A 12,547-nucleotide genomic window follows, 5' to 3' on the forward strand; every position below is an offset into this window, starting at 1 on the left:
CACTGGCCCCCCGACAGCGTGGCGCTCCCCTAGCACTGCCCCACGACAGCGCGGCGCTCCCCCAGCACTGGCCCCCCGACAGCGCAGCGCTCCCCAAGCGCGGAGCCTTCGACAGCGCGGCGCTCCCCCGGCACTGGCCCCCCGACAGCGCGGCGCTCCCCCAGCACAGGCCCCCCGACACGCGGCGCTCCCCCGGCGCGGAGCCATCGACAGCGCGGCACTCCCCCAGCGCGGCGCCTCCGACAGCGCGCCGCTCCCCCAGCGCGGAGCCTTCGACAGGGCCCCCGCTGCGGCGCCTCCGATAGCGCGACGCTCCCCCGGCACTGGCCCCCCGACAGCGTGGCGCTCCCCCGGCACTGGCCCCCCGACAGCGCGGCGCCCCCTGGCACTGGCCCCCCGACAGCGCGGTGCTCCCTGGCACTAGCCCCATGACAGCGCGGTGCTAGCCCGACGCGGAGCCTCCGACAGCGCGGCGCTCCCCCGGCACGGAGCCTCCGACAGCGCGGTGCTAGCCCGGGCGGAGCCGCCGACATCGCGGCGCTCCCCCAGCACTGGACCCCCGACAGCACGGTGCTCCCCCAGCACTGGCCCCCCGACAGCGCGGCGCTCCCCAGCACTGGCCCCCTGATAGCGCGGCGCTCCCCCTGCACTGGCCCCCCGACAGCGCGGCGCTCCCCCGACGCTGAGCCTTCGACAGCGCGGCGCACCCCCGACGCTTAGCGCGACTCTCCCCCGGCGCGGACCTTCTGACAGTGTCGCACTCCCTCTGTACTAACCCTCCCAACAGTGCCGCACTCCCTCAGTACTGACCCTCCAACAGTGCCGCACTCCCTCAGTACTGACCCTCCAACAGTGCCGCATCCCTCAGTACTGACCCTCTGACAGTGCAGCACTCCCTCAGTACTGACCCTCTGATAGTGCAGCACTCCCTCAGTACTGACTCTGTGACAGTGCAACACTCCCTCAGTACTGACTCTGTGACAGTGCAACACTCCCTCAGTACTGACTCTCTGACAGTGCAGCACTCCCTCAGTACTGACTCTGTGACAGTGCAACACTCCCTCAGTACTGACTCTGTGACAGTGCAACACTCCCTCAGTACTGACTCTCTGACAGTGCAGTTCTCGCTCAGTACTGACTCTCTGACAGTGCAGCGCGCCCTCAGTACTGACTCTCTGACTGTGCAGCACTCCCTCAGTACTGACCCTCTGACAGTGCAGCACTCCCTCAGTACTGGCCCTCTGACAGGGCAGCGCTCCCTCAATACTGACCCTCTGACAGTGCAACACTCCCTTTCTACAGGTTCTTGTCCCGTGAAACAAACAATGATGGGTTGCTGGGGGGTGGGGGTGGAGAAAGAGACAATCAGCCAGTTACCATTTTACCTACGTGGTAACTAATACAATAACGTTTCTGTTGTGCGATTCCATTTCGCTCACTGGAGCTCTGGCAAAGTCTGCTCTCCATTCGGAGCTGCGCACTCCTCCTGGAAAGGATTGCTACCTTGGCCTTTAACCTTGACCATCCCAATGCTGCACCCCACAATGGCCATTACTCAGGAACTGTTACGTGGCCTTTCCAGCTGGACAGTGAGATCAGAACATGAAGGATACACCTTCGCAGTAGGATGCAGCGGATCAACATCAGAAACCGATACAGAGCACACCCGCGCCCCTCCTGACACACAACCCCCTTTGTCAGCTCACCTTGTTGGAAGCCATCTCGCTAACAGAATGCCTCGTGTGCAGCGTTTCGAGTTGGTCCAAACACCAGTCCAGTTCCTCTAGTGTCTCGGCAGCCAGTTTGTAGGAGTTCTCCTCTGGGGATAGACAGACAGACAGACAGATGTTCAGGAATGCCACTGATCGCTGTCCTGTTTCCAATAGCACCAGTGCCTGTGGTGGAGCGCAGTGTCGGATCGGAGACCCCTCCGCCCGGGTACGCCACTTCATCTCTCAGCTCCTGGGCAGAGGGAGGGGGGGGCACTCCACATCTCTCAGCGACAACGTCAACGGTGAAAGCCCCTTTCCATGTCGAGTCTGACCTTTGCACAGCTGGTTAACAGAATATCTATTTCCTGAATTGAGAGGGTTGGAGCTGATTTTCAATGTCTAAAATTCCCAAAACGCACACTGCAGTTCTGTCCATATGCCAGTCTTAAATTCCCTGGAAGCACGAGTTCAACAATTTCAATCTTCAATATATAAAAGCGGCATTTGGAAACATTTCAACAGCCCCAACTCTCTTTCCCCCCTCATTCCTTCTTTTTGATTCACTCAGTCACTTTGGAGTTCTGCTGTGAGCGGTTTAGTCATTTTGTTTTCTCGTTGCCTTGAGACGAACCAGAAGTTATTATCCCGACAGATCAATCAGGAGATAGGCATCCCGGAGTGGTTCAGCAACTGAATGGGACACTTATCCAACCCATGATCGGAGGGGAGATTCCCGATTCCTAAAGCCTGTTTCCCACTGCCTGCAGTGGGGAAAAGGCTTCTTGTGAATGAGCAGTTTGCTGGAAAATCTGACATGGAGCAGTGCAGATTGGTGGATTTGGAATTGCGGTGGATAGGTTTTTGAGCCACTGAGCTTTTAATTGCCTTGTCCGAGGGGGGGGGCGCGGCAGGAAGGGGGTCAGGCGGTGGTCGCAGTTCCTGGGTTGTGTTGGCCAGGAAAGTCTGGAGCTCGATTCCCGGTCTGTGGGGAATTAGCTCACCTCAGCCACGGTGATGGCTAAGGAGAGGAAGGACGGAGGTTAAGTAGGGATATTGTTAGATTGAGAAGCCCCGAGCCATGGTTTATTGGCAGAGATTCGGGAGGCTGTTCTTGGAATAAGTGTGAGGGATACGGACAAATGAGCAGGTGCAAGCTTTATCACACCTGGAACCTGCCCCACCATCGGGCCCGATACTGGGCTTCACCTTCTCTTCCCCACCTGCTCTCCATTTGCCTCCATTCCAAGAGAGATAAAGAATCTGTCTCTAAGCCCTTCGATATACTCAACAACGGAGCATCCAAACCTCTCCGTTGGGGGTAGAGAGATCCAAAGATTCATAACCCTCAGTGAAGACATTTCTCATCTAAGTTCAAAATGATTGTGTGTGCCCCCCCCCCCCCCCCCCCCCCCCCTCCTGCAGATACTGAAACCATGACCCATGTTGTAGATTCCCCAGCCGGGCGAAATGACCTTTCAGCGCCCATCCTATCAAACCCCTTCAGAACCATGGGTGTTTGCAATGGGATCCCCTCTCACTCTTCTAACTTTCAGAGAATATAGGCCCAATTTACTCAGCATCGCACCATAGGGCAACCCCCTTATCACAGAATCACACAGTGCTGAAGAGGTCCTTCGACCCATGTAGTCTGCACCTACACTTGAAAAATACCTGACCCACCTCCCGAATCTCATTTACCCGCACTTGGCCCATAGCCTTGAATGTTGTGTCGCTCAAGTGCTCATCCAGGTACTTTTTAAAAGGATGTGAGACAACCTGGCTCTATCACCCTTCCAGGCCGTGCATTCCAGACCCATCACCACATTTGGAGTCAAAAAAAATTTTCCTCACATCTCCCCAAACCTCCTGCCCTTCACCTTTAACTTGTGTCCCCCTTGTGACTGACCCTGCAACTAAGGGGAACAGCTGCTCCCTATCCATCCTGTCCATGCCTCTCATAATCCTGTACACCTCATCATGATCTTGTACACCTCATCATGATCTTGTACACCTCATCATGATCTTGTACACCTCATCATGATCTTGTACACCTCATCATGATCTTGTACACCTCATCATGATCTTGTACACCTCATCATGATCTTGTACACCTCATCATCATCTTGTACACCTCATCATCATCTTGTACACCTCATCATCATCTTGTACACCTCATCATCATCTTGTACACCTCATCATCATCTTGTACACCTCATCATCATCTTGACACCTCATCATCATCTTGTACACCTCATCATCATCTTGTACACCTCATCATGATCTTGTACACCTCATCATCATCTTGTACACCTCATCATCATCTTGTACACCTCATCATGATCTTGTACACCTCATCATCATCATCTTGTACACCTCATCATGATCTTGTACACCTCATCATCATCTTGTACACCTCATCATCATCTTGTACACCTCATCATGATCTTGTATACCTCATGATCTTGTACACCTCATGATCTTGTACACCTCGATCAGGCTGGCCCTCAGTCTTCTCTGCTCCAACGTAAACAACCCAAGCCTATCCAACCTACCTTTATAACTTTCATCAGAGGCGACATCCTGGTGAATCTCCTCTGCACCGCTCCAGTGCAATCACATCCTTCCTATAATGTGGCGACCAGAACTGCACACAGTACCCCAGCTGTGGCCTCACCAAAGTTCTATACAACTCCAACATGACCTCCCTGCTCTTGTAATCTATGCCTTGGCTGATAAAGGCTAGTGTCCTTTTTCACCACCCAGTTAACCTGCCCTTCCACTTTCATTATGGACAAATACGCCAGGGTCCCTTTGTTCCTCAGAACTTCCCAGTGTCAGGCCATTTATTGAATGTTTCCTTATCAAATTACTCCTTCCAAAGTGTATCACGTCACACTTTTCAGGGTTAAATTCCATCCGCCCATTTGACCATCCCTGTCTATATCTTCCTGTAACCCAAGACGGAGTGTGGCGACTAGGGGCTTTTCACAGTAACTTCATTGCAGTGTTAATGTAAACCTACTTGTGACAATAAAGATTATTATTATTAAGACACAACTTCACTGTTAATCACCTGCCCAACCTTTGTGTAAACTTACTGATCCCCCCCCCCCCCCCCCCCCCCCCCCCAACCCACATAGTCATCTATGTCATTTATATAAATGACAGATAATAGGGAACTTAGCACAGATCCCTGTAGTACCCCACTGGACACTTGCTTCCAGTCACTAATACAACCGTCTGTCATCACCCTCGGTCTCTGACAACTAAGCCAATTTTGAATCCACTTTATCAAATTACCCTGTAGCCCTTGTGCATTTGCTTTCTTTCCAAGTCCCCCATGTGGGACCTTGTCAAAGACTTTTCTGAAATCCATAAAAATGACATCAACTGCACTACCCTCATCTACACACCTTGTCACCTCCTCAAAAAATATAATCAAATTTGTTAGGCATGACCTCCCTCTGGCAAAGCCATGCTGACTATCCCTGATCAAACCTAGTCTTTCCAAGTGCAGATAGATTCTCTCCTTCAGAATTTTCTTCAATAGTTTCCCTCGCACATATGTGGGACTCACAGGCGGGTAGTACCCTGGCTTATCTCTACAACCCTTGTTAAATAGTGGAACCACATTGACCGTTCTCCAGTATCACCCCCGAGGCCAGGGAGGAATTAAAAATTGGGGTCAGAGTCCCTGCAATCTCCTCCCTCACCTCCCACAGCAGCCTGGGACATAATTAATCCGGACCTGGAGATTTGTCCACTTTTAAGCCTGCCCACACCTCTAATACCTTGTCACTCCCCATGTCAATTTGCTCAAGAACCTGCAATCTCTCTCCATAGAGTTCCATAACTACCTCCTCATTCTCTTGGTTGAAGACAGATGTGAAGTATTCGTTCAACACCCTACCAACGTCCTCTGGCTCCACCCACAGATTGTCCCCATTGTCCCTAATGGGCCCCACTTGTTTCCTGGTTATCCTCTTCCCATTGATACACTTATGGAATATCTTGCGATTTTCCCTACTTTTAACAGCCAGAGCTTTCTCATATCCCCTCTTTGCTCTCCTAATTGCTTTCTTAAGGTCCATCCTGCACTTTCTGTACCATCTAATGCCTCCGCCGACTTGCTCCCCTTGTACCTGCCAAAAGCCTCCCTATTCCTTCTCATTGTATCCCGAGTATCTCTGATCATCCATGATTCTCTGGGCTTGTTACTTCTTCCTATCACCCAGAAGGAACATGTTGGGCCTGTGCCCTCACCATTTCCTTTTTGAACACAACCTGCCCCCCACCCATTGTTCTTCTGTAGCTTTCCAACATGCAGCTGTTCCCATTCTACCGTGGCCAAAACCTGCCTTATTTTACTAAAATCCACTCTCCCTCAATCCTTGTCAAAGGGACCAATCCGGGCAACGTTTGCTGTACCACCTCCTTTCTTTGAGATGGGAGGCCAAAATGGCACAGTGTTCCAGATGTGGTCTGATCAAAGCCTGGAACAACTGTAGCGAGACTTTGTTATTCTTGCACTCCACAATCTCCTTGCAATGAAGGCCAAAATGCCATGGGCGGGATTCTCCCTTTTGGGGACTAAGTTCCCACGCCCGCCGGAAAAGGGGCGCGAATCACTCCGGGCTTTTTTCTTGACAGTCCGGGATGAGTCTCTGTTCTCCACGGGGCTAGCACAGCCCCGGCGTGCTTCCTGCAGCTCTGGCTGCCGGCGGAGCCTGCTGCCCAGGCTGCGCATGCGCGTGGCTTACCACTTCGGTGCGGACGACGCTGACGTGGCGGATGGAGACGGTGGGCCGCGCGGAGGAAGGTAGGTCCTCCTCCGATCGCGATGGCCTGCCGATCGGTGACCCCCGATCACGGGCCTGCCCACCGCTGAGGCCCCCCCCCCCCCCTCAAGGACCGCCACCGTGGCTGTGAGTCCGAGCTCCCGCCGGATGGTATCAGATTAGAGCCACGCCGGCGGGATTCGCCGCAGTTCAGCCCATCGAGCGCCGGAGAATCGCCGCTGGGGGCTTTTTCAGCGGCACCCGACCAGCGCCGCGTGGAGCACGCCGCACGGTTGGTGGGCGATTCACCGGTGCGCGGAGAATCGCGTCCCAGCGTTGGAGCGGCGTGCCAGGATTCTCGCGCCACCCCAGCGATTCTCCAATCCGTCACGGGCTCGGAGAATCCCGGCACCTTATGCCTTGTACCTGCACATCAACTTTTAGTTTCCTTTGTATGAGCACACCTTTTGAACATAAATATTTACAAGTTTGATTGACACCTTTGGAAAAATATTCGGCTTTTCTTTTGTTACTAGCAGTGGATAACCACACTTCCCCACATTATAACGTTGGCGGGTGAGGAGTGAACGGGACTCCTCTGAGATACCCCTGCCCCAAGGATTGAATGGATGTTGATCGCCACAGGGTGGCAGCTTGAGCAGGGGAGGTCTGCGGCTGGTACATGGGACACTGTCCCCCAGCGAGAGTGAGAGCCTTCAGCAGGAGGCGGGATGAGACACCATGGGGGAAAGAAAGTAGTACTTCACCCAAAAGCCAGAAAACGCTAAGATGGTGAACAAACTCGCCAGAAGGAAGAGGCACAAAACAAAAACTAAACCTCATGTTTGAAGGGACCTGGGCTTATCACAACTTGTATGTTGGGCTTCTTGTGCAGTTTTGTAACAGAATGTACACAAACAGCAATGCGACAATCAGCAGATAATTTGTGTTTTTACTGATATTAGTTAATGGATTACTATTGGATCTTTTAAATAGTAACCATGGGACTTTTCACTATACTGGAAAGGGCAGACAGGGTTTTGACTTAATGTTTCATCCGAAAGTGAAGAATGTCTGACAGTGCAGCACTCCCTCAGTACTGATCCTCTGACAGTGCAGCGCTCCCTCAGTACTGACCCTCTGACAGTGCAGCGCTCCCTCAGTACTGACCCTCCAACAGTGCTGCACTCTCTCAGTACTGACCCTCTGACAGTGCAGCACTCCCTCAGTACTGACCCTTTGACAGTGCAGCACTCCTTCAGTTGATGTGGTGTATATGGATTTCAGTAAAGTGTTTGATAAGGTTCCCCACAGTAGGCTATTGCAGAAAATACAGAGGCATGGGATTCAGGGTGATTTAGCAGTTTGGATCAGAAATTGGCTAGCTGTAAGAAGACAGAGGGTGGTGGTTGATGGGAAATGTTCAGCCTGGAGTTCAGTTACTAGTGGTATACCACAAGGATCGGTTTTGGGGCCATTGCTGTTTGTCATTTATATAAATGACCTGGAGGAGGGCGTAGAAGGATGGGTGAGTAAATTTGCAGATGACACTAAAGTCGGTGGAGTTGTGGACAGTGCGGAAGGATGTTGCAGGTTACAGAGGGACATAGATAAGCTGCAAAGCTGGGCTGAGAGGTTGCAAATGGAGTTTAATGCAGAAAAGCGTGAGGTGATTCATTTTGGAAGGAGTAACAGGAATACAGAGTACTGGTCTATTGGTAAGGTTCTTGGTAGTGTGGATGAGCAGAGAGATCTCGGTGTCCATGTACATAGATCCTTGAAAGTTGACACCCAGGTTGATAGGGTTGTTAAGAAGGCGTACGGTGTGTTAGCTTTTATTGGTAGAGGGATTGAGTTTCGGAGCCATGAGGTCATGTTGCAGCTGTACAAAACTCTGGTGCGGCCGCATTTGGAGTATTGCGTGCAGTTCTGGTCGCCGCATTATAGGAAGGATGTGGAAGCATTGGAAAGGGTGCAGAGGAGATTTATCAGGATGTTGCCTGGTATGGAGGGAAGATCTTATGAGGAAAGGCTGAGGGACTTAAGGCTATTTTCGTTAGAGAGAAGAAGGTTAAGAGGTGACTTAATTGAGGCATACAAGATGATCAGAGGATTGGATAGGGTGGACAGTGAGAGCCTTTTTCCTCGGATGGTGATGGCTAATACAAGGGGACATAGCTTTAAATTGAGGGGAGATAGATATAGGACAGATGTCAGAGGTAGGTTCTTTACTCAGAGAGTAGTAAGGGCGTGGAATGCCCTTCCTGCAACAGTAGTGGACTCGCCAACATTAAGGGCATTTAATTGGTCATTGGATAAACATATGGACGATAAGAGAATAGTGTAGATGGGCTTTAGAATAGTTTCACAGGTCGGCGCAACATCGAGAACTGAAGGGCCTGTACGGCGCTGTAATGTTCTATGTTCAGTACTGACCATCTGACAGTGCAGCACTCCCTCAGTACTGACCCTCTGACAGTGCAACACTCCCTCAGTACCGACCCTCTGACAGTGCAGCACTCCCTCAGTACTGACCCTCTGACAGTGCAGCACTCCCTCAGTCCTGACCGTCTGACAGTGCAGCACTCCCTCAGTACTGGCCATCTGACAGTGCAGTGCTCCCTCAGTACTGACCCGCTGACAGTGCAGCACTCCCTCAGTACTGACCCTCTGACAGTGCAGCACTCCCTCAGTACTGACCCTCTGACAGTGCAGCACTCCCTCAGTCCTGACCGTCTGACAGTGCAACGCTCCCTCAGTACTGACCCTCTGACAGTGCAACACTCCCTCATTACTGACCGTCTGACAGTGCAGCACTCCCTCAGTACTGATCCATCGACAGTGCCTTGATCTCAGTACTACACTTGGAAGCGTCAATCCTGAATTAGCTGCCAAACTCTCTGGGCTATCGTTTGAACCCATGAGATTCTGACTCGGGGCTGAGGATGTTCCTCACTGAGCCACCAGCTGACATCAGTGGGAGGGGGTAAGTGCTGCGGAGCAATGCTTTGAGCTCTGTTGATTTATTTCAAACACTGGAGCTGATCACTGCTGTGCACAATTATAGTTGTGGCTTGATTGATTGGACACAGTGCAGGGTCGCTGTGTATATTTAGTCGCCTGTCTGACCCTCTAACATCTCCCTGAGGGCCCATTGCTGCATTATCACTGATGGGCAACTTTCAAGTGAGAAGCACAAGCGCAGCCCTAAGTTACAATCATTCACCACTGAAATTAACAGTCGCGTTCTTGTAACGGTTCCCAGCGGAATAGGCGAAGGAGAATCAAAGAAGCTTTCGAAGAAAAGTGGAGCATTTAGGGACCTGTATTTGACCAAACCTTGGGATCTTTGTGTGTCACATGAACTTAATCTGGGCTCGGGGGCGGCACGGTGGCACAGTGGTAAGCACCGCCGCCTCACGGCGCCGAGGACCCAGGTTCGATCCCGGCCCCGGGTCACCGTCCGTGTGGAGTTTGCACATTCTCCCCGTGTCTGCGTGGGTCTCACCCCCGCAACCCAAAGATGTGCAGGGGAGGTGGATTGGGCACGCTAAATTGTCCTTTAAATCGGAAAAAAAGGATTGGGCACTAAAATTTAAATTTAAAAAAAAACTGAATCTGGGCTCCGTGCAAGTGAACCAGATGGATTCGGGATTTTCCAGAGAGAATGTGGCCAAGACGGGCCATCCCCAGCTTTAATCTCCAGTCTGTTCCGAGTTTGGTGACCTCACCGGGACAGCATTTTGGGAGGGGGGTGGTGACAACTGGCCTTTTTTGCGGGGTTCGGCAATGGGGACAAACAAAGGATCTGGATTCCTGCTGTGGATCAGTGTCCAGTTGCCAGCACCTGGATGTCAGAGGGTAGGATCAACCATGGCTGAGAGACTGGACCATGCGGCTATCTGACTTTGGGAGGGCATTCGAACGGATTCTGCCCCAATCTTCACTTGAAAGACTCACACTGTACATTCTCCCACACACTTTCCAGCCGGGGTCATTGGACAAAGATCAGGGCAGGAATTCTGCATTCATTTTCCACTCCCCGAGCCAGGAATGCTGGGATCAACTGTCGCCCCTGCACCCATGCTGCATTGCTGGAACGCGCTAACTAAGTACAAAGGCAGATTGGCACCAGTCAGTGACACATTCCAGGCAGCGCATTCACCCACAGGGCCACACCGCAGAGTCCAGGAACGTTTAGCGCCACTTTCTGCCAGAGGTACAGTGACCCGCCAACGTTGGCTAACACACTCTTGTCCACGTAAAACGTGGTACAAAAGGTCAAAAATGATCACAGGAAGGTAGTGTGAAGGACAACATGGCTGAAACCGACAGTTTTCAGACTGGTCTCCCAAGGACTGAAATGGAGGCAAGGCAGTTCCTGACCCCGACTCCATTCCTCTCTCGTCCCTTCAAAAGTAGGGAAGCAGTCATTTTTCTCTGCTTCTCTGGTGGGTAGCGAGCCAAAAGGAGATGCATGACATCCAGGCAGGCAGAGGTCTGTATTCTGGTGGGTATCACTATCCCTTTAAATATGCAAATGTGGGGGATCTTGTTCAAAGGTTCTGCGAAGACCTGCGAGTTTTGGGAGATCTTTTCACAAAAAGGTCCAGAGCACATTGATTAAACTGGTTAAAAAAAAAACAGCTGAGGGACGGGAAAGGGTTAAGTGGGCACTGAAGGTCAGTGAAAGATGATGGAGTGACTGCCTGGGGAGGGGAGGGGGGGTGTGGGGGGAGCTGGCATCACGAGCAAACAGCCGGGGAGCGAAGAACCAGCGCCTGGTGTTCTTATTAATGGTCCTCTGCTGACGTCAATGGGATGGTTAGCATACTCACTGCAGCATGAGAGGCAGTCCTGTGTGGGCTCCCCAGGTACATTGCCAGATGGCGAGGGGAAAAACATGACATGGAGTTTATAGTTTGGGACCTGGAGTGCACCCCAGCGGCCACAGAACCACATAAACCTCTTAACAGATTCTCATGCCTCTGCGGCGTGGCCGATTTGATTTCAGAGCCTGGAAGCTTACATCCCAGCAGACGAGCTGTGGTGTCTGTGGCTCAGGGGGTAGCAGTCTCGCTTTTGGGTCAGCATACATGGGACTGTGCCCCGTTCCAGAGGCTGGAACATAAAAATCCACGCTGACAATTCACAGCGCAGTGCAGAGGCAATGCTGCACTGTTGGAGGGGCTGTTTTCTCTGATGAGATATTGGACCACGACCCTGTGTGCACTCTCAGGTCGCTGCACAAGATCCCAGAGCCACTATTCCAAGAGCAGGGCAATTATCCCCAGTGTCCCGGGGTCAATATTTAGCACTTGACCGACATCACTCAACAGATTAACTGATCACGATCTCATTGCAGTTTGTGGGGGTTGCTATGCTCACATTGACTGTCACATTTCCTACGTTCCAACAGCGGCTACACATCAAAATCATAGAATTTACAGTGAAGGAGGCCATTCGGCCCATCGGGTCTGCACCGGTTCTTGGAAAGAGCACCCCACTTAAGCCCACACCTCCCTATCCCCGTAAACCAGTAACCCCACCTTAGCTAAGGGCAATTTAGCACGGCCAATCCACCTAACCTGCACATCTTTGGACTGTGGGAGGAAACTAGAGCACCCGGAGGAAACCCACGCAGACAAGGGGAGAACGTGAAGACTCCGCACAGACAGTGACCCAAGTCGGGAATTGAACCCTGGACCCTGGAACTGTGAAGCAACTGTGCTAACCACTATGCTACTGTGCTGCCCCACATCATGGACTGTAAAGTACTGCGAGATGGCCTGTGATCATCAAAAGGTGCCAAAAGAAATGCAAGTTCCTGTTTCATCCGGACACTAAGTTATGCAGTTGCCCTTCAACAAAGAACAATACAGCACAGGAACAGGCCCTTCAGCCCTCCAAACCTGCGCAGATCACGTGTCCTATCTAGGCCAACCGCCTGTATCCTTCTTTATCCCGTCTGTTCATGTGCCTATCTAGATAAGTCTTAAAGGTCGCTAACGTATCTGCTTCAACCACCTCACCTGGCAGTGCATTCCAGGCCAGCAC

At 51.9% G+C, this 12,547-nt stretch overlaps 1 protein-coding gene across 6 annotated transcripts in view; it reads right to left on the minus strand.

Moving 5' to 3' along the window:
• LOC140395019 (3',5'-cyclic-AMP phosphodiesterase 4C-like) overlaps window positions 1–12,547 on the minus strand; it is a 762,139-nt gene that overhangs the window by 43,282 nt on the left and 706,310 nt on the right. For all 6 annotated transcript variants that reach the window (XM_072482334.1, XM_072482336.1, XM_072482333.1 and 3 more), the window contains one exon: window positions 1,707–1,819. In XM_072482334.1, coding sequence (XP_072338435.1) covers window positions 1,707–1,819 — 113 coding nt within the window. The remainder of the gene's footprint in view (window positions 1–1,706; window positions 1,820–12,547) is intronic.

The sequence above is a fragment of the Scyliorhinus torazame genome, chromosome 18, assembly GCF_047496885.1.
Source record: "Scyliorhinus torazame isolate Kashiwa2021f chromosome 18, sScyTor2.1, whole genome shotgun sequence".
NCBI classification, from domain to species: Eukaryota; Metazoa; Chordata; class Chondrichthyes; order Carcharhiniformes; family Scyliorhinidae; genus Scyliorhinus; species Scyliorhinus torazame.